Below are 21,022 nucleotides of genomic sequence, written 5' to 3' on the forward strand. Positions count from 1 at the left end.
TCATCGAAGATTGTCACTTAATCGACCGGAAGTAAACTGGTGACAATGCGGCTTTAAGTCGTCGATATAATCGAGCATAACGAGCTACTTTGCGTAGAATTAATTGCTAATAAAACAACTCACTCTCATTATAAGTTAAATACCTAGTTTTGCGAACATTTTGCCAACATGGTTCCGTGTATTTATGAGTCAGTTATTTTAAATTTGTTTTGTTCACAGTTACAGTTATTAGGGATCGTATAAATATTAGCAAAAAAGAAAAATGAATCGTAGAAATGTGGTTGCGTGCCGTTGATGTACACCTTCTTTGTAGATAACCAAAATATTACAGCGTTGTTATTATCTCGATAACTTTTAGATTCCATTTTAATTAAGCTCCCGTAAGCGACCAACACCTATTGTTCAAGTTTTTGGCGCCCAGTGGTCGCTTTTGAGAGAAAGCTCTCGTAAGAGACCAGCTCCGTTAACGACCACAATTTTCAGGCCCCGAGGTGTACTTCCATTTTTTCATTATTTTAGATCGGCTCTTTTCAAGTACCGACAAACTAATAGTTCCCGAGGCCATCTAGAATACCACCACCATTCTCTCTTGTCTGTCTTCGTTGGCATGACTCAGTTTTATATATAAAACAAGTCCTCAGGATTTCAGCGCACAGACGAGAGCGCGTGTTTTTGTAATCCCTGACTGAAGACCTGCTGACGCGTGAAATTCTACCTGCTGATCGTGTAAATAACAACATTTTATCTTACGGATAACGAAGCAATCTAGAACTGTCTAGAAGATTTTTTGATTGCTTTGGCCCACCCGTGGTTCAGCAAGGTTTTGCATAACATTGATTCCCTTCATGTGACAAAAAGATTTAAGAGCGCGCTCAGTCTGCCAACAAGAACGTGGAGTGAGATCAAATTAGGTCAATATTTTTTGACAGTTTAATGCGAAAGTCCAATTGTAGAATATAGAGGCTCTTAGGCGCTTTTCATCCGGATTAAACGGATTTGTTGTTTTCTAAACTATTCTATTGGGCTTTATTCTAAAAAGGACTTCTTTCGTTATGCATCAATTGTATTGGATAACTGTCTGCGTGTTCTTCGTCAAACTTAATAACTACCACATCGGAGATTGTGAACCCATCCAACAAACAAGGAAAAGCATCACGCCGAATCTAAACCACAAGCAAAAAGACTCACAACTTGACGCTCTTATGTTGAGACTATACCATGGGCGGCAAACAATGCTTGCCAAACTTCACGATGAGAAAGACAAAGAAAGCAGCGACCCTAGCTCGACTCGACTTGCAGCATCGGGTGACTCAAAGGAGGCGTCCACACTGGGCGATGCAAGCGGTTATTGGGGGGATATAGGTGGGGAGGATTTCACCTCGAATATGGACCACAACCTAGATGACGCCAAGGGGGAAGCTGAGCAGAGTGGTGTTTCAGGGGACACAAAGGGGAAGATAGCAGCGGAAAGTCCCAAACAACAGGAGAAAGGTTTCACCAAGGCAGTGCGCGGAGCGTTAAAGGGACTTGATACAGCGCGAGGGAAGAGCGCGTTTCTGAGCATCAAGCGTCGGCGTGTGGGGAAAATCACTGATAAAAACTCGCAGCATCGCTTGTACACATTTGACCTGAGCCAAGCGGAGAAGGATGACATGGTGGGGCCGTATATAACGAGTATCCAGGATATCATAAAACCGCTCACTTTTGCCGGAGACAAAGGGAATAAGGAGAGTGATTACGAGATCAATGAATCTAGCGGAAGTGGTCATCGTCTCACTAGTGGTGGTGGGCTGGACAAGACTATTGCTCACGAGATACTCTCAAAGCTCAAGCATGAAGAAACGCACGAAACGGCCATTAAGGGAGAAAAAATCAAGCTTAAGCACAAAACCAAGGTCTCTAATAATACATTAAAATATTTCCCTTTTATGTATCGCGCCGCCCCTGTACTTAAATACGCATATATCCCTATTTCAATGGCTTGGCAAAAGGGCGCAAAGTGCTTAGACGGGTCCCTACCGGCGTACTTCTACCGGCGTGGGCACGGCGCGGGTACACATAAATGGATCTTGTACCTCCAGGGTGGGGCATGGTGCGACAGTGCGGAGAACTGCTACCATCGCAGCAAGACTAATCTTGGCTCCTCGCGCAACTACAAGCACCTGATGGATGCTGGCGGCATCCTCTCGGACAAGATGCACGAAAATAAGCATTTCCACAGCTGGAACGTAGTTTATGTGCCTTACTGCGATGGAGCATCATTTACTGGCAACCGGTCTGATCCCGTTGTGGTCAAAGGGCAACGTCTTTACATGCGGGGAAAGCGCATATTGAGTGCGCTTATAGACGACCTACTAGTTAAAGGCCTGCAGAACGCCACGGATGTCGTGTTCACAGGGACGTCTGCCGGGGCCTTGGCCGTCTTAATGAATGCTGACTATGTCAAACAACGCCTACCGGCATCAACTAGCATGGTCGCCTTGTCTGATTCAGGGGTGTTCCTTAATGAGCCCGATCTTAAGGGTGTTAAAAAGTTCGGCAAATCGATGAAGAGGGTATACGAGTTGCATGATTCAGCGGATAGCATCAACCCAAAATGCGCGCGCAAGAAGGCGGCGAAAGACCGCTGGGAGTGCATGTTTCCGGCTGAGTTCGTCCGGTCCATAGAAACGCCGGTTTACATGGTAAACCCGCTATACGACGCATGGCAGCTAGCGAACGTGGTCGGCGTCCGTTGTGTGTACAGTCCGGAGAGCTGCGACAAACACGAGATGAAGGTGATTCGAGAATTCCGCAAGAAGACGTTGAACGCATTGGAGCCGATACTACGTAACAAGAATCACAAGGTATTTGGTGACGGTTGCATTGATCACGGCCAGGTCATCTTCGATAAGAAATGGAACGAGATTAAAGTGAACAAGCAAGCGATGCACGAGGCGTTCCACGAGTGGCACCAGGACGTCAAAGGGATAAAGGACCTGATTGATCCGGAAGCAAAGGAAACGGATACTTACCCTTTCAACCCTACGTGCTGGTCACATTACCACGGGAAAAGGGACTCGGTACCATTTGTATGGGCAGACGTGTGAGTGGCAGAGACTTGAACAATACCACGTGGAAAAGACTTTTTCATTACCAGAGAAAAAAGATTTGTTTATTCACGGGAAAAAGACTTGCATATTACCCAAGGAAAAAGACTTGCATATTACCAGGGGAAAGCAATTGCCTATGATCAGGGGAAAAGACTTGTCTATTACCAAGGGAAATGACTTGCACTTTACCACGGGGCTTTAATCATTTCCACGGGAAAATGGCTTGCTTATACCACAGGAAGGATACTTGCACTGTTGCAAATTGCCGCGGAAGAGAAAGACTACTCTTCCTACAAGAAAAAGACTTGGTCTTTAATATGCAAGAGAAAGACTACTCTTCCTACAAGAAAAAGACTTGGTCTTTAATATGCAAGATGAATATTAGCACGGGAAAAAGACTTACATCTTTTTAAGGAGAAAATCGTAGGACATAATTTTAGCGATTATTGCATTTGAAAGAATTAATAAATTCTCACCGGGTTGGGTTATATTGGTAAATTTCAATTGAATAAATTACTATTCATTTGATGCTTGAAGAGCCTTCTTTCTTTGCCTGCGAAAGCCCTTTGTGTAGCGCCTGGGTCTCCGATTTCATTTACAGTCATTTAACAAAAGGTTGTCCTGAACCGGCTTCGCGACTACGCGCAAGCCCGCATGTAAGCATGGGTAAAAAACACTGAAGCGCCTAGCTACATACACTTATTTCAAAATATGTTGTCAGGGCAAATGGCAAATGACAATTGTCATTTGCAGTTCTGATATAAAAGTTCAGTTCAGTGGCAGTTCTGATATAAAAAAAACCCTGGAATTCATCTAATTTCTACTAAATGTAGGAAAATTAGGATAATTTCTGCGATTATATTACTTACCATTTTTATTTTTACAAATAATTATACCCATAAGCAGTGATTGGTCTTAGAACTGTCATAATGGAACAGTCATAATGGCGTATTATGCTGTATATAGCGTGACTAGTCGTATAGCGCAACCAGTCGTAGAGCGTGACAAGTTGTGAAGCGTGACCAATCCGTATGGCGTGACCAGTCCTATAGCGTAACCAGTCATAATGGCGTATTAAGCTGTATATAGCTGTGAACTTTAGAAGCACACTAGCATACACACATTGGCACCAGTCGGGCCAAGACGGGACGCTAGCACAGTCTATTACCCGTGCAGTTCGGCAACCATGGACAGCTGTTTCGTCCTTATTAGGACTCGTCAGCATGGCATAGCCGGTTTGCCTCAGTTAAACTTCATCGGCAAAAAAAACTGCAGGGCGACTTCGACTCGAACGAAGTGCTTTAAACCACAGCTTAGATCCATGTGGGATCTAGAGCTGCGACCGGGCTAGCGTGATGCCAATTGTGCGGATCACGCATGCGACCTTTGCTAGTCTAAAACTCTTCTGTATATAGCGTGACCAGTCGTATAGCGTAACCAGTCATAATGGCGTATCAAGCTGTATATAGCGTGACTAGTCGTATAGCGTAACAAGCTGTATAGCGTGACCAGTCGCACAGTGTGACTAGTCGCCTATAACGTGACAAGTCGTATAGTGTGACAACTCATATAAAGCGTGACCAGTCGCATAGCGACTACTTATATGAAAAAATTCTAAGATCCGCTTTTTGGACGTAGAGCAGTAAAGGGGGGGGGGGGGGGGGGGGGGTGAGAGGGGGGGTAGTACACGCTCCGTCTATCCCTTCTCGCAGTCTACCCCTACGCGCCCGGCTTATGTCAATCAAGTTTATTTCATCAAATAATAGTATAGTATAATGATAATAATGCAAAAAATAGTGATGATGAGGAGTCTACTAAAAGCACAATGCTTATGAGGTGTAGAACCCCTGTCGCAGACTTAGTAACGTCTCTACTAAAATATATATTAAATTTTCTTGATTTGTTTTAACTAAGGAATCCTTATTATTCAATTTACATGTGGCTGATTTGATGAAATGAAGTAGAATCATATCTATAAATCAATAGCTGCTTTTTGAGAGAGAATATTGTCCTTTGCAATCTTTTTGAACATATTTATTGATCTGCATTGTTTTGCTTGAGAAGTGAGGTTGCTCCAGATTTTTGGACCCCTGTACGAAATTGAAAATTGGCCCCGTCTTGTTTTTCTGAGAGTTGTGCGATAGTCGCACGAATTTCTCATGTTATAGCTGTGGATTGTATTATTTCTTTTAAAAAAGTTATCAAAAATAAGTTATCAAAAGTCCCCGGTAATTGATTATTGTCGAATCTACACATGAATAATGCAGTTTCAAGGGTGTTAATGTCATAGACCGTAAGAAGCCTTTCTTGTTCGAATAAGGGGCTCAGTGTGACCGAGGTAATGAGAATTTGTTATTATTCTATGTCGCGCTGAACATCACTCAGGGTCTACTGTTTCAATAAAAGATGTGTATATTTTCTCCTCCCCCTTTAACAAAGAAATTTGATAGCCACAGGAAGGCCTATTCCGATTTATTCCGGTTTTCTAACGCTTAAAGACGCCCGCGGAGGAGGCTAGCATGGCGTTTTGATCTTTTCTGGGGTCAAACTACCAGACGGCATCCACCACGCAAAAATTTAGTTTAAATGCGGATGGCAGCGTTAAGATAAGTTCATAAAGTTTCTCTTGTGCGTTTTGCGTAGACTTTGGCCAACTATTTCTCTCGCTTCATTTTTTTTATATACACACTGTTTAGTGTCAGAAAGGGGAAAATGAGAAAAGGTGATTGAATGAGTTTTATCGATTCTCATGTGTTCTAGCCCGCGTTGCGCCCTTGCTATTCTGGAGCAAAAAATTAGTATCAGTTCAAATATGATCCCCTTTCAATAACACCTATTTGATAGTTACTTATACATCCAAGCAGAAACCTAGGGGGGCCTTCCTTTACTCGTTATAGCTGTTATCCCAGATGGTAGAGAGAAGCTCTGGACCTGCATGCAAAGTCTACTGGGTCAAGTCAGTCATTACGGAGCAAGACCCCACCACAGGGTGACCACACATCAACTTGATATTGGTACGCCAGGAATGTCCAAAGTGTCTGCAATAAATCGAATTTGATGTATAAATATCATTATCTAGACATTTCGTCCCCTAATTAGGATAAAATCGCTCCCCTAAAATAGCAAAAAACGTGATAGTAAGCTTGACCGCGGAAGGTATCGGTATTTCCTTAATCTTAAAATGCACACTATGATATAGCCGAGTAGATCGCAGGAACAAACTCTCGAATACCCGGAATTCTTTCGCGCTCATGTGACGATTCCCCTGGCCGCCAGACCTAGTCAGATCCTGACCCCACAGGCTCTCAGTCGCAGCCTCGTCATGATCCAAGATTCTGGAATAATTACCCCGCTAAGCGTCATGTTGAATGACTTGTTCCAAATTCAGCCACTTGAGATGACGTTTTTCCGGTCTGACACACTGATAACGAATTCCAAGCTAATTTTACTCGAGATCAAAACAGGAAGGTGCAACAACCCTGGCGATTATTCCCAAGCACTCGCAACAACAGCTACAATCCATTATAAATGAATTAGGAAAAGTTACATTAGGGGTTAGAGTGATAAGCGTTGCAAGCGCGCTATGTGAATCCTCGGAATGCATGGGAGGAAGAAGGCTCATTCCACTTGATACGTCACGCGGGCGCGACCCGGGTCGATTTCCGGTTGGGGGCGACCGTAGACAACAAACATCTAGGTTCGGTACATCTTTATATTAGACTTGCCTCGTGGTGTGAGACAACACAACGAACTCAGCTTTACTTGAACTACAAAACGACAAAACGCGAAAGCGAGAAGCCTTTGGGGAATTTAATTAAGGTAAGGCTTAATCTCAATATCCTGCAGCATCCCCTTCAGCTAATATGACTGTTGATTTATTTTGGATTTTCTTGTGTAATATTTTTCGCTTCAGCTCGTAAGCTTGGGAAGTGCTCAGGATTAAATGCGCTATAAATTGCTCTAATGACTTCCTTTATTTCACTTTAGGTGTATAAAAGAAATCGAGTGCGATTATTGAATAAAGAGAGTGATACACTTGCTAATCTACAAGGCCTTGGAAAAACGTGTTTAGCGGTCATCAGAACAAGAAAGATAAATCATCTGACCCGAATTATATTGAACAACAGTCATGAAGATGTTCAAGATAGTATTGCTTCTTATAGCTCCACTCTTCTGCAACTCACGTAAGTAGAGAATGGAATTATTCGTGAGTGCGCTGAGCGAATCGTGTAAACGCGCGGACCGAAAACCGCATCTCCATTTGGGACACCCCGCTTCTCTAAAGACTCAACAAATACTAGTCTCTTAGCGTATGATAAATCAGGCTAAACAAATACCCACTTCAAATTGCGTCTAATTCTTTTTGTTTTCTTCGCATATACATAAATTATTTCAATGCTTTTGGTCTCTGTCAGCGGTCAATTAATATAACACAATCTATTGTTTAAGTTCGCTCGCTACGATATATTGAGCTTCTAAGAAATACAGGAAAAGCATTCTTTAGTACTTTCCACGAAAGCGCAGGGCTCGCAATCACGTCTCCTCTTAGTCTCTCTACACACTGTTGACTTTCAGAAAGCTATTAATCATTCCGGAATACTGCACACATACCATGCATGCTACAGTGCCTTTGAAAAACCATGCCACTTTTATGAAAAACAAATGTTTTTTATCCTTTTTTTCCGGCGTCGGTGTGAAGTGATTAATTTGTAAAAATTTCCTCAAATCAAAATATAATCAAGTAATTAATTACTTTGTCAGCAGCGAGAATACGAGATAATGGTGATCTTCATCGGATTTTCTACCTTACGCCCGCATTTCGCGACAGGCCAAAGATTGATTGCGCAAACCCGTAGATCGCATAACTGCGTTTGCCATGATGTCAAAAGAGTGAGCGTCGTAAAAGACGGAAAACACGACATTTCCGAACAACATTACAACGGAAGGAACCGGTTATACGCCAATGTAGCATTCCATTGAATAGTTAGCGCTGGAAATATGGCCCGCGCGTGATGTCATTAGGATATATGTGTTGTGCCCCGTTGTGCCATACTCAAGACCAAATCCCTATGGTCTAGAATATGGGAAATTCAGGAGCGATGTCCATCTAGCCGTTACTGTGGGTAGTGCAAAGCGATGTTATCTGGCCGCTACTGGGGGCAATGCAATGGCGATATCCATTAGCCAAGACTTTCATCTAGCCGTTACTGGGGGTAGTGCAAAGAGATGTTATCTAGCCGAGTCAGACGAGACTGGGGGTTAATGAAAGACTATCATTTAGCCGAGACTGGGGATAGTCCAAAGCGCTGTTCTTATCTAGCCGAGACTTGGGGTAGTCCAAAGCGATGTTCTAATCTAGCCGAGACTGGGGTTAGTCCAATAGCGATCTTATTCCCAACCAGCCGAGACTGGGGGGTAAAAGACTATCATCTAGCCGAGACTGGGGGAAATGTAGGGAGTAGTGATAATATGGTATTTAGATTCCCAAGTCGGGACGGGATGTGCCACCAAGACATGGGCGGATTTATCTTATCTTTATCAAATTTAATATCGTTATAAATGCCAAGGAAAAGGGAAAATCCATCCTCGAATCTCATGAGTAGGTCTTTATTTTATTTTTCGTCTTGCAGTTGATTACAATGACGCTGAGCTGTGTAAGCCCCATCTGACCGTGGTGCCTATCGACCCTCCTAACTACGGCTACTACCCCTACTTCATCAAACTGCACCGCTGCGGGGGATCCTGTGACATCACCCAACCCAACGTGAGGGAATGCGTCGCCTTGGAAACCGAGCGCGTTAAGGTTGGCGTAATAGCCATCTCGGGCGTACCACGTGACACTATCATGGCTGTCAATCACACCAAGTGCGGCTGCCAGTGTGTGGCCAAGCCGAGCGATTGTGACCCGGAGGTTCAAGTGTGGGAACCGAATAACTGCCTGTGCAAGTGTAGGTACGCTGACACACAGCCTAAAAAGTGCCCGGAGGGACATCGCTGGAGTGCGTCTAGCTGCTCCTGTATGTGTGACAAGGCCCCCGAGGTCTGCCCTGTTGGGAAGGTGAGCGATCCAAGCCTCCATCGAGTGGACTCTTCTATGAGTCAATAGGGGACTAGCTACAAGAGATCACGTGACTGTGGGTGACAAACTAGCGCGCGCTTAGGCTTTTAGCAGCAAAAATAACAGCAACAGAAGCAACTCATCTAGGGCTTACGCATAAATCCAGATTTTTTTTCAGAATGGTGTTTTCATTAATATTGAATTTTTTTTGTTCTCTGGTGTGAAGAGTGCGCTCATTCTGGGATTGAATTCGCTACCCAAAAGGTCACGTGGTCTCTTAGCGCAAGTCCCCTATTTTAAATAGTACCATCTACAGAAAGTAGGACAGCAAATATGTAGATTTTCGCGTTCTCATATTGTCGTATTTGTTTGCTCCCGCAGTACTGGAGCCAGCGGTCGTGCGGATGTGTGTGTAGCGCGCACGTGGTGGGGGCCTGCAATCAGCATGGCAAAGTGACAAACAGCGATTGCGAATGCGTGGATCAGAGCGACATTAGCGTCAACGCATTCAGGGGGAAACAACCATCAGGTAAATGCACTAGGACTTATAGTAGATAATAAGGGAGCGTTTATTGAATACCCTAAGAGGGAAGGTATATATTGGGCGAAGAAATGGGCTCCCAAAATGTTTAACTTCTCAAAAGGGGGAATCCGAAAAGAATGGGCCCTCTTAGGGGTCTGAAATTTTTATAAGATCTCCTTATGAAAATGAACACTTTATACACTAGGATATAACTGAGACTTAACCAATCCCAGTGCTGTACTAGTGGTAATTGCCACCTCGGTGATTCGCTTGTGAGAGTAACAGCGAGTATTTTGTTCTCAGATGACGCCAAGTCAGGCCGACTTATGCTCATTCTAATGGTGGCGGAGTTTGGTGTTCTGGTGCTCGTGTTTGACGCCATCATGTATCGCAAGAAGGCAGGATTCACTTACTTCCTTGTACGGCGAATCTCTTGTAAAGGTGAGGAACTTCCCCAGAATTACAAGACATTCAGATGCGTATTATTTTGGGTGTGCAGTCTAGAGTAATTATATTTCGTAAGAACATTCAGGTTTGAGATTTTCGTTTCACAATGTCAGCTGGTATTTGCAATAAGCTCGTTTTTTTTTTTCTTTTTTTCGGTGTAAAGGAGGGGTAGAGGAAATAGTCAGTGACCTGTTAGATACCAAATAGTCGGTCTATAATAAGTGTTTTGATGGATTTCTTTACAGCAAAATCAAAAGACATGTGTCACAGCACCATGACAGTGGATACGGCGTGTTCAACAGATAAATCGGACCACAGGGACCCCGTGGATCACGTGTAAAGGGCAATGACTCTACGTACCCTAGGCTCGATTACTGGCCGCATCTACGAGCCCGCAGTACGAAGAACGCAACGCCCAAACCCGGCTGGAAATGGAGCATACGCGTACTCAGGCTATAAAGGAGAAAACAAGACATTCGCCACACAGGCCTAGCTCTGGTCAAACAAAAGACGATTGAACTAAATCAATGAGGCCGCCTCATTTGCATGTAAGGCCGCACGCAAATCATCAAATGCGAGAGGAAGGGAATCACGTGACTCTTCAAAGCGGAGACTGGCTCGAGAGGGAATGTTTGGGATTATCCAATATGCGACGACCTTCTAATACGGGATATTGAACAAGAAGTGAACATAAGAAATGTAGAAAGACATTGAAATTTGATTGTAAATAGTACATCATTAGGCGCCAGTTTTTGCACTTATAATGGATGTTTCTCCTGTAAATACCTGTATTGTATATATTATATCATACAGAGACAAATATGACCAGATGACATGGGAGGGATATAGACGTCAATAAAACATGCAAAAAAATGATTTTAGTGCTTCCTATTATTGGATCCCCAAACACTCGACAATAAAAACGTTAGAAAACGGTAGGGAGAAGGGGGGGGGGGGGTAGGGAGAAGGGGGGTAGGGAGAAGGGGGAGGCGCACCTGCTTTAATAAGAAAGATAGCAAGGAAGAGCCAAGACCAACTCCCTCCCCCTTTAGAGATCAGAACGCTACCTTACAGACCCACGCTTCCCTTTCCCCGTCTAGGATACCCAGCTGTTTTAGCAGCCCCGAGTTATACATACACCTATTTCAAAATATGTTGTCTGCAAATGTTAATAAAACAGTGAAAGCCAATTGCCAAGTTGCAGTGCAACTGAATTTCTACTTAATGCAGGAAAAAGTTAATAGAGCGGTTTAAAGAAAACCGTGAAATACTATTTAGTACCAAATACACTGTAATGTTTTGGTTACGGCTTGACTATTACACTTTAATAATTACATTTTGTTGTACGGGATTTTGAAAATCACTTTAACTCGTGCGTTATATATTTACTTATAAATTATCCTTATGGATAGTTATACCTAGAGTCAGCAATTAGTTTAGAAAGTACCATTTGCCATCGCCTGTTTTAATAACACTGACATTTTTTTTTTTACTTAAATAGGTGTATACCCGGGTGCATCGTTTGTTAAAACATTTCGTTTGTTAAAACATTTTGCCCTAAAAAGCCTCAACACAGGTAGGGGATGGTTATACTGTAGCTCTAGCAAAGGACTTGACAAGTTAGTAACAAGGTAAATTACCTGATTTCGTTCCTAAGGCTAAAAAATGATAGCTGATCCCAAAATAGGATGAAATCATGTTTCTTATTCTTCTTTATTTTCGCGCGTCTTAAATTTTTCGAAAATGTTATAGGCAGATTTCGCGATTCTTTAATTTCGCGATCGCGGAGAGAAATTGCGTTTGCCAAGGGATTTTAATTTCGCGAATTTGTTGATATGTGGAATGGACGATAGAACAGGAACAGGGCGATGATGGAAAGATAAAGACGCTCGTAGCTGCAGACTACAAGGAACCGTGACAGGTCGATATGACGATGCACAAAGCAGGGGCGTAGCCAGGGGGGTGGCCTAGTGAGCCCTACCCCCCCTTTTAGCAGCCAAAAATACAGTAAATGTATGAGACATTATCTAAAATACAGGAGAAAATGCCTTGAGAGGACCTTCTGGACCCCTCCTGTTAAAAATCCTGGCTACGCCGCTTCAAGGAACTTTGGGAAGATGAAAGGGGAATCTTTAAATCTAAAAAAATGATAGATGATACGCTCCTTGTATCAAGGCTTGTACATACGTTGTTTAAAGTTTGTTATAGGACCTTGGATAACCTTCTATATATATATTAAATTTCGCGAGCTCAAAGTTCGCGGTCTTTATTTTTCGTGATTATTTAAACTCGCATTTTTTTTTTAAATCGCGAAAATTTCGAATTTAAGTACGCGCAAAAATTAAGCAGAATAAGGGATCCCATGTAAATCGGGCGTGATCCCTTGTTATGTAGTCAACCGTGATCTCAATGTCTAAAAAATGATCCCGATCCAACTGACGTAATTTTAATTCTTGATCCCAAAAAAAGGAGGTGATCCCTTGTACACTTGTACCTCGTAAACTATCGTGCCTTGAAACACACACAAAACATGTGTCATGTTGGCTTTGGAGTCCTAAACACAAAAAGAGCCACAGGAATCGCGGTACCACAGAATGATAATATAATAGTGATCATCATTATTCATTGTTAGGGGGCATGAATCACATTTCATGGACCAAAAATGCCGGCTTTTAACGTTTCACGGGCTGAAACGAACGGTATCAAAAAGATTAATAAGTGATGATCTATAGAAATCACGTTTAACGAAATCTATCGATGCACGAGACTCAAGACTGCTAAATCGCGTATTTAAATCCAGATTCACGGCCTATGGACGATTTCACGATGGCCAAATCTCGTTTCACGAAATTACCCTTTGACACCATGTTGAATGTCAACCTTTTCTTGAATATGTTATGATGTGGCGCAATGAGACAGAGCAAATTTGAAAAATAAAATACGGGGAAAAATATTGTAAATAGCTGGGGAACAAAGATTTAAGGTTTCTTCTCCAGGAATAAATGTCTGTAACGCTTGAACTTTGTGTAAGCGTTTTACGTAAGCGTTTTTTAAGTTGACATGTTGTCAAGAGGATTAGTTTCACTCTATTGGCGATTAAAATAATTAAAGATAAAACTAGCGCATACGACAATCATTTGATGACAAAGCTTAATAAAATCCACTGCAAGACAATCTGTCTCTACACACACAAGAATCTACCCGAGCCACTCCCTGTGAACATGGTGGTTTTACCCTGCTCAATGTAACGAATGGAATGTTTGCTTGCTAGATCATTCCAAATTTTGACAAGTTTACACAATTCCTTTTTTATAGTTTTTATCAATTTAATTACCTTCTAATTCCAGTGTTAATCCGTGAACACGGAAACAAAATTATTCGAGTCAACGAATTTCTCAGGTTGCCGCTCCGGAAACTGAAATTGCCGTTTATGTCCTTAAAAAGATAAGCATGTTACACTGTGGTTTATTATGCAACTCTATATTGATCTTTGTTTGGGTAATGCTTAGTATAGGTAATATGGTTTTGAAGAGTGTTTGTCGTGTACTCAAAGAACATAAGATGGTCTCTACACTAAAAAAAGCATGATAAATCTCGCTAGTTGAAGTAAAAAACGCAATATTCTAATAGAAAAAAGACAGACATATGGAAAAACACTAGGAAGCAGGTGTGTGAGGCATTGCGGGTGGAGAAGACGCTAATTTCCCACCGCTTATCAGGGGCTCATTGTCACCTGGCGATTATTGGTATCCATAGGCTAGCGGTCTCCTCCTTTCCTTTCCTCCAAACCACGGAATCAACGCTGTATTCCGTAATCCCCCACCGGTCAACAGGTCTACATACTCAAGATGCTCCGACACTGAGCCCCATTCCGACCGAATGACTTCGCTCACGTACGAGAACGTTCGTGGAACGCCCGGTGGAGTTTCGGCTCTGATGGAACACCCCGAATTTCCATCGGAAAGGGCTCGGGAGTTGTTCGGAGAGCATAAAATGACGTTGTTTGTACGATGACGACCTGGAAGCGGGGGCGGGAAAGTAAAAAATAATGGTAGCGTGCGGTGAGTGGGTTTGAGTGTGTGGGAATTATTACTATGTGTGACAAAGAACCAAGATAACCGATGGCTAGACTTTAGTAAAAGGAGTATTTAGGGAATTTCAAGAGTATGTTGTGCCATTATTAGTGAATGCAGAATGACGAACCATTTTTTTCCCGCTACACATGGAGAGGCAGACAAACACGTGGCTTTACGCACCGGCGCATTACCTCGCCGCATATTTCCCAGCTTATACAATTTCATTTCCTAGCGATTAACAAATCACAATAGCCGGACATAGCACTGCATGGAAGCTTGGGTGCTGTACCTGTTTGTACAACCTTTGTTGTTTTTTTGTTGAATTAAACCACGGAGTAGTACATTAGAAGAGTACCCATGTTCCGCACAAAGCGGAAAACATCCACTAGACTAATAGCGATTTTTACTTTTTAATTTCCTTTTCGAAATAACTTCTCTTGTCTTCCGCGGCGGAGCAGAGCACTCCAGCGACAGGAAATCATTTTATAGGTTGATCAAACTCCGATCGTGCTTCGCATTCCATGTTATCATCACATCGTATATATTTTAGTACTTTGCTGGCCTACTGAACAAACAACTGGGGCATAAAAAGTCGCTTATTGAAAAGGGCATAAAAGTTGTATAGACTTCGTTACTACCTTTTATTATCGAGGAATCATCTGGTCACAAACAGGTGAGTTGAACTAGAGGCGGTTGGAAAACACTTTTCTTGTTTAGCTATTTTTCAGATAATTAGAACTAATTTTAAGACATTTTAATTTGAGCACACTTAAATAGGTGTAGTGTCAACTATTTCAACCAGTCCAGTCTTATCTTTGCCAACATTAGTATCCATCCCCAAAAATAAGCTATTTTTCAATAGTTGTCGTCGCTTTAGATTAGGCACCCGATATACAAAAGACATCGCGTTAATCTCGGAAACAATTCAATTATCAATTGCTATAATTGAAAATATCTTGACAACACGGGGGAGCTTCGGTGGGGTTTGTTGAAATGTTGCTAGCAAACACTGAGGAATTTGGATTACAATCATTAGCGGCAAAAACCCGCAAACAAAAATTAACATTAACCAAAGCTAAAGGGTATGGGGACATAAGTCTAGATCCCCGTATAAGGCAAGTGCGGTTGAAATTGAACATATTTTCTATTCATTTAATTTGACAGCATATGTGTTTTTTCTCTGCGGAGGACATATTGTTTTTACAGTATCTTGGTAACCGGTAGCCTGTAATTTCTAGAGGTCGTTATTTCCTCCCTCGCAATGCTAATGATTTAATGATATAAGAATCTCGCCGCGCGCACTGGCTCCACTATACGCAGCGATATTGGCACAGACGCCCTGCATACTTTGATCTCAGGTAAATTCTGCCGCTATATATAGCTTTCCAACTTTCACCCTCCAGTGATATCTAACACGATTAAGTTAAAAGAGGAAAGCATAATCTAATCGGCGAAACATTTGTTTGAATTTGATAAAAAAAATTGCTATAACATCTCGCTAATGCTTTCTCTACCCGCTAGGTTTAACGCTCGTTCTGCAATCTCTTGAACGTTTTTTTTTTTAACGGCGATATCGCTGGAACACATTTAGCAAGTTTTGAGAAATCTGAATGGTTCCAAGAATACATTCTCTGTAAAACACCTAGCAGATTTTCTGTAAGCACATGCAATGCTTGTCGCAGTGTTATCTTAGTCTGTTAGTGTAGTTTCTGCAAGTCTCCTTCTTTCCGGGAGTTCCAGGTGTAATCGATAGTCTGTCGGGAGACGCCCGGCGTCTGGCAGACTTGATAAGTAGCGCAGCTAATAACTCTCTAATCATGGGATATTAGGATTCATACTAGTAAAAGTCACTCCCGTAGTGAAAATATTGCAGTCACTCTAACTTATACGATTTTTAGGGACTGACTATAGCTATTGTGAGCTTGGAGCAAAGTCTACCCCTATCTACCCTAGAGCTTGCGCGGCGAAGAAAACCAACACCCCGTTACGGGACATTCGGCACGGGGGACACATCGTCAAATAAAAACAATCCTCCATTTAAAGATTTGCTCTGTAAATATTTTTATACAAAGCCAAGATTGCAAACTTACAACGGCTTTTGTATAAACACATAATCCCCGTGATATGGTTTCATCAGTAAAATATAGACTAATGGATATTTACAAATAACTTCGAAAATTGGGCAAGATTATTTTTTTTTAATTGGTCATTTCGTAACATTTTTGATGATGTCATTTATACTGATTTAACAGCGCTTGCGTGCGTGACAGCGTCACGACTACAGGGGACACCCCGGATAGTACTTAAATCTCGTATATTCATACAGTATCTCAAGTAGGAAATGACATAATGCTTAAGACTAACACATTAATTTTTTCCCTATTTTCTTGCATAAACCAAGCCAATGTTGTCATAGTCTACTAACTATGAAGTTGTAAAAGAATGTCTGCTAACTAACGCATTCATATCACCGGGGGCTTACATCCGGTACGACCGTTTAAAACCTTTCAAAAGCGGAAGTCCATAGATAACAACTTCTGTCATACCGCTGTTCAAAGCTGCTTTCTGATTGGCTAGTCTTAAGCGGGTGTGTAAGGCTTTGAAGTCAGCATGTCGCATCGCTTGACTGACAGATCTGCACAAAATAGAACTACAGGGCATAGCGCCTAACTCGCTGATTCTCCTGTAATCCTGTTCACAGAGTTGCTAAGCCAACAAGCAGGAAAAAGTGGAAGTGCTTAAAAGCCATTGGAATCGCACCACTACAGGAAGTTAGTTCTCTATAAGTATCGCCCGCCAAGATGTTCAGATTGTGCGCGATTGCACTGTTTGTATCAGGTAAGTGGAGCCTAATTTCCCATTCATCTGTGAACGGTTGCCTCAGCTGCACTCAGTTTATGAGATCAATGTGTAATTATCGAAACAGGAACCGACATTATTTAAGCAATTCCGCGTTTGTTTAGAAAATGGACAATTGCGTTAAGGGTTTATGTTTATGAAAATCTAACATAACATCAGAGGGATTGGGACGTTTCCTTTGATTCTATGTTAACTTTGGGTCATATGTTTGTGTTAGACTCCGGTCCATTGGGAATTTGATATAACTTACAACTCACTAAACTTATCACAATTTGCTTTAGTCTGAATAATAGTCTAGTTAGGTTAATATCAATTTTAGAAAAGCTCATTAGATTATGTGTAATACTTCGGTAGAGTTGCATCACAATAAAATAATTTCTAAATGATTTTTCTAAAGTACTCTTAAGTTTTGTTTGCTTTGGTGTATCACACGTGACGGCAGTAACACGACAGGAACGCAAAATATTAACATGGCCAGCGAATAGTTAATCCTAGCCCCATAGCTAGCACATATCCGCTAATGCATTCACAAAATTGAAAGTTCACATCACAAAATTTACTACTTTAAAGGTGCTGTGGTGCTATGCGAGACAATAGTTTTTTGCGTGGGCCACGACTACTCGAAAATCCGCTATTAGCGGAAGACAACCTCAGTTTCGTTTGTAGCCTATTTTTATTATGTTAGTAATAAACCTCCACAAAACTGCCACCCTGACGTTGTCCATTTTAAGATGTTACCATAAAACTTCCATAAAATGGACACCTGCAAGCAAGTTAGACGTTGCCCTTTTTAACATGTTACCATAAAACCTCCACAACACGGACACCCTGACATTGCCCTTTTTAACATGTTACCATAAAACCTCTATAAAACGGACGCCATTTGTCAAGTAACAAAATAACTTACAGTATTTTGGATGGTTCAGTTTTTTAGTTATTTGTATGTATGTAAAATGTACCTTCAGTGCAGATTTGGAAAGCAGAACAAAGAAAGATGTGAAAAATAATATCCTTATGCAACAAGTAGTTTTTGTATTGAAGGGTGAAATTGAAGAGATTACAATGTACTTTCCCAAAGATACTTTAAAACTGTCATGTTTCCATCAATTTCTTAAGGAGCCTCTATTATAAATAGCATCTGGCATATTTGTGAAAGGGTGTCAGCTTAACAGTCCAATTTCCCCCTCACTTTTAGGGCTAACGACTCATACAAATGGTGTTGAGCTAGAAGAAGCTGTGTGCCGCCCAAGACCAACAGTAATTTCCATTGATGACCCAGGGCATAACTACAAGCCTTACCAAGTAGTACTGCATAGGTGCTCAGGCACCTGTGGGGATAGCCCACCAAACATCAAGACATGCTTTCCCAAGACCCTAGAAGATGTTCCCCTCCAAGCGACAGACATTGGACAAGGGGTCTCGCAAACTGTCTATGTCAAGAATCATACGTCATGTATGTGTGACTGTGCAGAAGGATGCACTTCAGAGAATGCCATCCGAGATAAGAATTGTCGATGCATCTGCCTTGACCCAAACAATTGTTCACCTATTACACCAGCACAGCCTGCACAGCAAGGAAAGAGGGAAGAAGGTATTTTCATAATTTTGAGTGGGTTGGAAACACTTAAAAAAAATTATTTTTCAATCTGCCTATTTTGAAATTGAAAAAGTGACATCCTATTGATTTATACTTTTGCGCAGCAATAATATGCAATGCATCACACACAAACTTTTGTAAATATTCATAAATTACTCATATTTGTGGTGGAGATGTTGATACTGAGCACAAATATGACATCAAGAAGCTAGCACTCACACCCACTAGGTACCCAAGCTGGAAGGATATTAAAGAATGTTGTTCAACCTTTGCTATTACCAATGAAATCTGATTCCTCATTATGAGATTTAATTGGAAGTTTCTCAATTACTTGCTTGGATTATCTGATGGCTTTGTGTGGCATTATATTGTGCAGTAGAGTAAAATGCAATTGGCCTTATTTATCCCTCAGATTGAGTAACAACATTTGTCCAAAACAGTGAAGAATTAAACAAGTAAATAAAAAGTAATCTACAATGCGACATTCTGTTCTTTCTTCAGAATCAAGCATTCCCATGCCTTACCTGATTGGTATGGCCCTTATTGGTTTCTTTGCTGTGTTTGTTCTGATGTTTGATGCCTTGCTGTGTGCCAAGAAGAGAGGGTTCATGTACACCGTCAAACACTCTTGTGGTAGCCATTCAGAGAGAAAAGGTAAATAATTATTTTGCTGTGGGGTTTTTGATATTGTGTAGCTGTCCAGAAGTGAATAAAGGTACTCTTTTAAAATCATAGATTGATTAGAAGGACAATATAAATATGTTTTTAATACAAACTAAGTGTTTGTCACTTGCCCAGTTAGGGTATGGGGTCTTTCATCTCTGCTGATACAGGTTCCATTTCCAGTAGAGATCTTGATAGTATCTTTCTTTTTTCTAGCCCTGATTAGACTTGTTGAACATATGTGAGCTTATTATAAGCATGTGTTTCTCAGTTTCAGGATGGGCCATTTTTAGTACATAATAGGATTTTAAATGTGAAGTGCTTAGAATATGTTTTATACTGTATGTGCTCTACATAAATGCTACATTTTTGGGGGATACATGATATCTACTCTAGTGGAGGTTTGATGTTTGTGGTATGGTTATCCGATTTTTTTTCTTTTTTCTTTTGTAGAACTTGTCACAACAACACAGAATGGTAAATGTATAACAACTACAGTGTAAGAGTGATATTAACCCACAGCTTAAATGGATGCAATGTGGTGTTCACCAAGAAGAAAGATGATGTTCTATCCAAGGGCTTTCATGCCCAATTCACAGCAGCGACTCTTAAGCACAAAATATCTAGGTAACAAGTAAAAAAAAGAACATTCCCATGTTACTTAATAGCAGGTTCCCTTTATGCAGTATTTCAAATAGTTGCAGCATTTGTAACCTTCCTTGCAGGCATTTTTAGGCAGGTGGCGCTCAACCCCCCACCCCCCCCCCCCCCCCCCCACCCCCTAAAAACGCCTGTCAGGAAGGCTACAGAATTTGTGACATTCAAAAAATTCTTGAGTGAATGTGCAGCCAAACAAAATAGAAGATTACCTGGATAAAAGGGCATTATTATGATGTCTTTTTAGCTTTAGAAAGTCTTTAACACAATTGATATGTTGCACAATTTCCATTGTGAAACCCCAATAGAAAATATTGTCAAAAACCTGGTTATGCATTATGCATAGTTAAATTGAGAAAGCACAATAGAAAAAAGTGAAAAGACATCAGCAGCTTAGATGTTGAATACAGTATCCAAAGTGCTTTTATTTATTCAGTTCATAGAAGATAAGATTTTGAAAAATTTGGATCAAAAGAAACTTTGTTTTCAAAAAAAATTTTTTAGAAAGGGAATGATCCCACATCTTCAAGTACATATGTTGTAGTGCAACATATAATAGATACTTATAAACCCATTCGTTATTATATAAGGACGAGTATTTCCAATTTCTGGAAGTGTAATTTTAAAATGTAAGAGCTGTCTTCTTCAAAGATAGACGCTTACAGTAAATATAGTCATCCCATTTTAAGATATGGTTTTTAAGAGGCTCATCAAAATCTACTATGACTTATGTAAACAGTTTATTTTTTTAAATTTTGCTGGGGCAAGGAAATTCTTCTCAAGACTACAGAACTACACAACATGCATATAACAGGTACACAACATACACATTTTTAGATTTTGTCATAATTTGATGCTTTCAATCTTATTTAAAATATAGTAGCTTTGATTTATATTCTGGCCCCTGCTATTGTTGAGTGTAAATTATTGTAATAGGTGATTTATTTATTGCTACTGTAGTGTAGTGTTTCTTGGCCAGTTTATTTGAAAGCGAGAATAAATTGAAATCATATAATTGAAGTGTTGCCTGTTTTGTGTTCTTGTCACTCA

General features: G+C 41.0%; 3 protein-coding genes and 1 long non-coding RNA gene across 4 annotated transcripts; 3 read left to right on the top strand and 1 right to left on the bottom strand.

The window, feature by feature from the left end:
* The first annotated feature begins 594 nt into the window (after positions 1–594).
* LOC5511069 (pectin acetylesterase 5) lies at positions 595–3,620 on the top strand. The gene has a single exon (XM_001631442.3). The coding sequence runs from the start codon at positions 1,053–1,055 to the stop codon at positions 3,087–3,089; it is 2,037 nt and encodes a 678-aa protein (XP_001631492.2). The 5' UTR covers positions 595–1,052; the 3' UTR covers positions 3,090–3,620.
* A 1,204-nt stretch (positions 3,621–4,824) lies between these two features.
* LOC125561926 lies at positions 4,825–6,581 on the bottom strand. The gene is made up of 2 exons (XR_007307629.1): positions 6,441–6,581; positions 4,825–6,130 (listed from the first exon to the last, which is right to left on the bottom strand). It is a non-coding gene; the product is annotated as an uncharacterized LOC125561926 (long non-coding RNA).
* Positions 6,582–6,759: 178 nt separating this feature from the next.
* LOC5511068 (balbiani ring protein 3) lies at positions 6,760–10,996 on the top strand. The gene is made up of 6 exons (XM_001631441.3): positions 6,760–6,911; positions 7,080–7,276; positions 8,723–9,150; positions 9,532–9,679; positions 9,977–10,114; positions 10,366–10,996. The coding sequence occupies exons 2-6, from the start codon at positions 7,222–7,224 to the stop codon at positions 10,458–10,460; spliced, it is 864 nt and encodes a 287-aa protein (XP_001631491.1). The 5' UTR covers positions 6,760–6,911; positions 7,080–7,221; the 3' UTR covers positions 10,461–10,996.
* A 3,753-nt stretch (positions 10,997–14,749) lies between these two features.
* On the top strand, positions 14,750–20,992 carry LOC5511048. The gene is made up of 5 exons (XM_032380321.2): positions 14,750–14,869; positions 16,898–17,034; positions 18,251–18,646; positions 19,154–19,306; positions 19,769–20,992. The coding sequence occupies exons 2-5, from the start codon at positions 16,998–17,000 to the stop codon at positions 19,816–19,818; spliced, it is 636 nt and encodes a 211-aa protein (XP_032236212.1). The 5' UTR covers positions 14,750–14,869; positions 16,898–16,997; the 3' UTR covers positions 19,819–20,992.
* Positions 20,993–21,022: the final 30 nt, after the last annotated feature.

This window comes from Nematostella vectensis, chromosome 4, assembly GCF_932526225.1.
Source record: "Nematostella vectensis chromosome 4, jaNemVect1.1, whole genome shotgun sequence".
Lineage (NCBI taxonomy): Eukaryota > Metazoa > Cnidaria > Anthozoa > Actiniaria > Edwardsiidae > Nematostella > Nematostella vectensis.

Coding starts and splice junctions, on each gene's coding strand:
- LOC5511069 (XM_001631442.3), top strand. CDS start 1,053: ATGCATCAATTGTATTGGATAACTGTCTGCGTGTTCTTCGTCAAACTT.
- LOC5511068 (XM_001631441.3), top strand. CDS start 7,222: ATGAAGATGTTCAAGATAGTATTGCTTCTTATAGCTCCACTCTTCTGC. Junction 9,680..9,976: donor CAGGGGGAAACAACCATCAG/GTAAATGCACTA, acceptor TTTTGTTCTCAG/ATGACGCCAAGTCAGGCCGA. Junction 10,115..10,365: donor ACGGCGAATCTCTTGTAAAG/GTGAGGAACTTC, acceptor ATTTCTTTACAG/CAAAATCAAAAGACATGTGT.
- LOC5511048 (XM_032380321.2), top strand. CDS start 16,998: ATGTTCAGATTGTGCGCGATTGCACTGTTTGTATCAG. Junction 17,035..18,250: donor GATTGCACTGTTTGTATCAG/GTAAGTGGAGCC, acceptor CCTCACTTTTAG/GGCTAACGACTCATACAAAT. Junction 18,647..19,153: donor GCAAGGAAAGAGGGAAGAAG/GTATTTTCATAA, acceptor TTCTTTCTTCAG/AATCAAGCATTCCCATGCCT.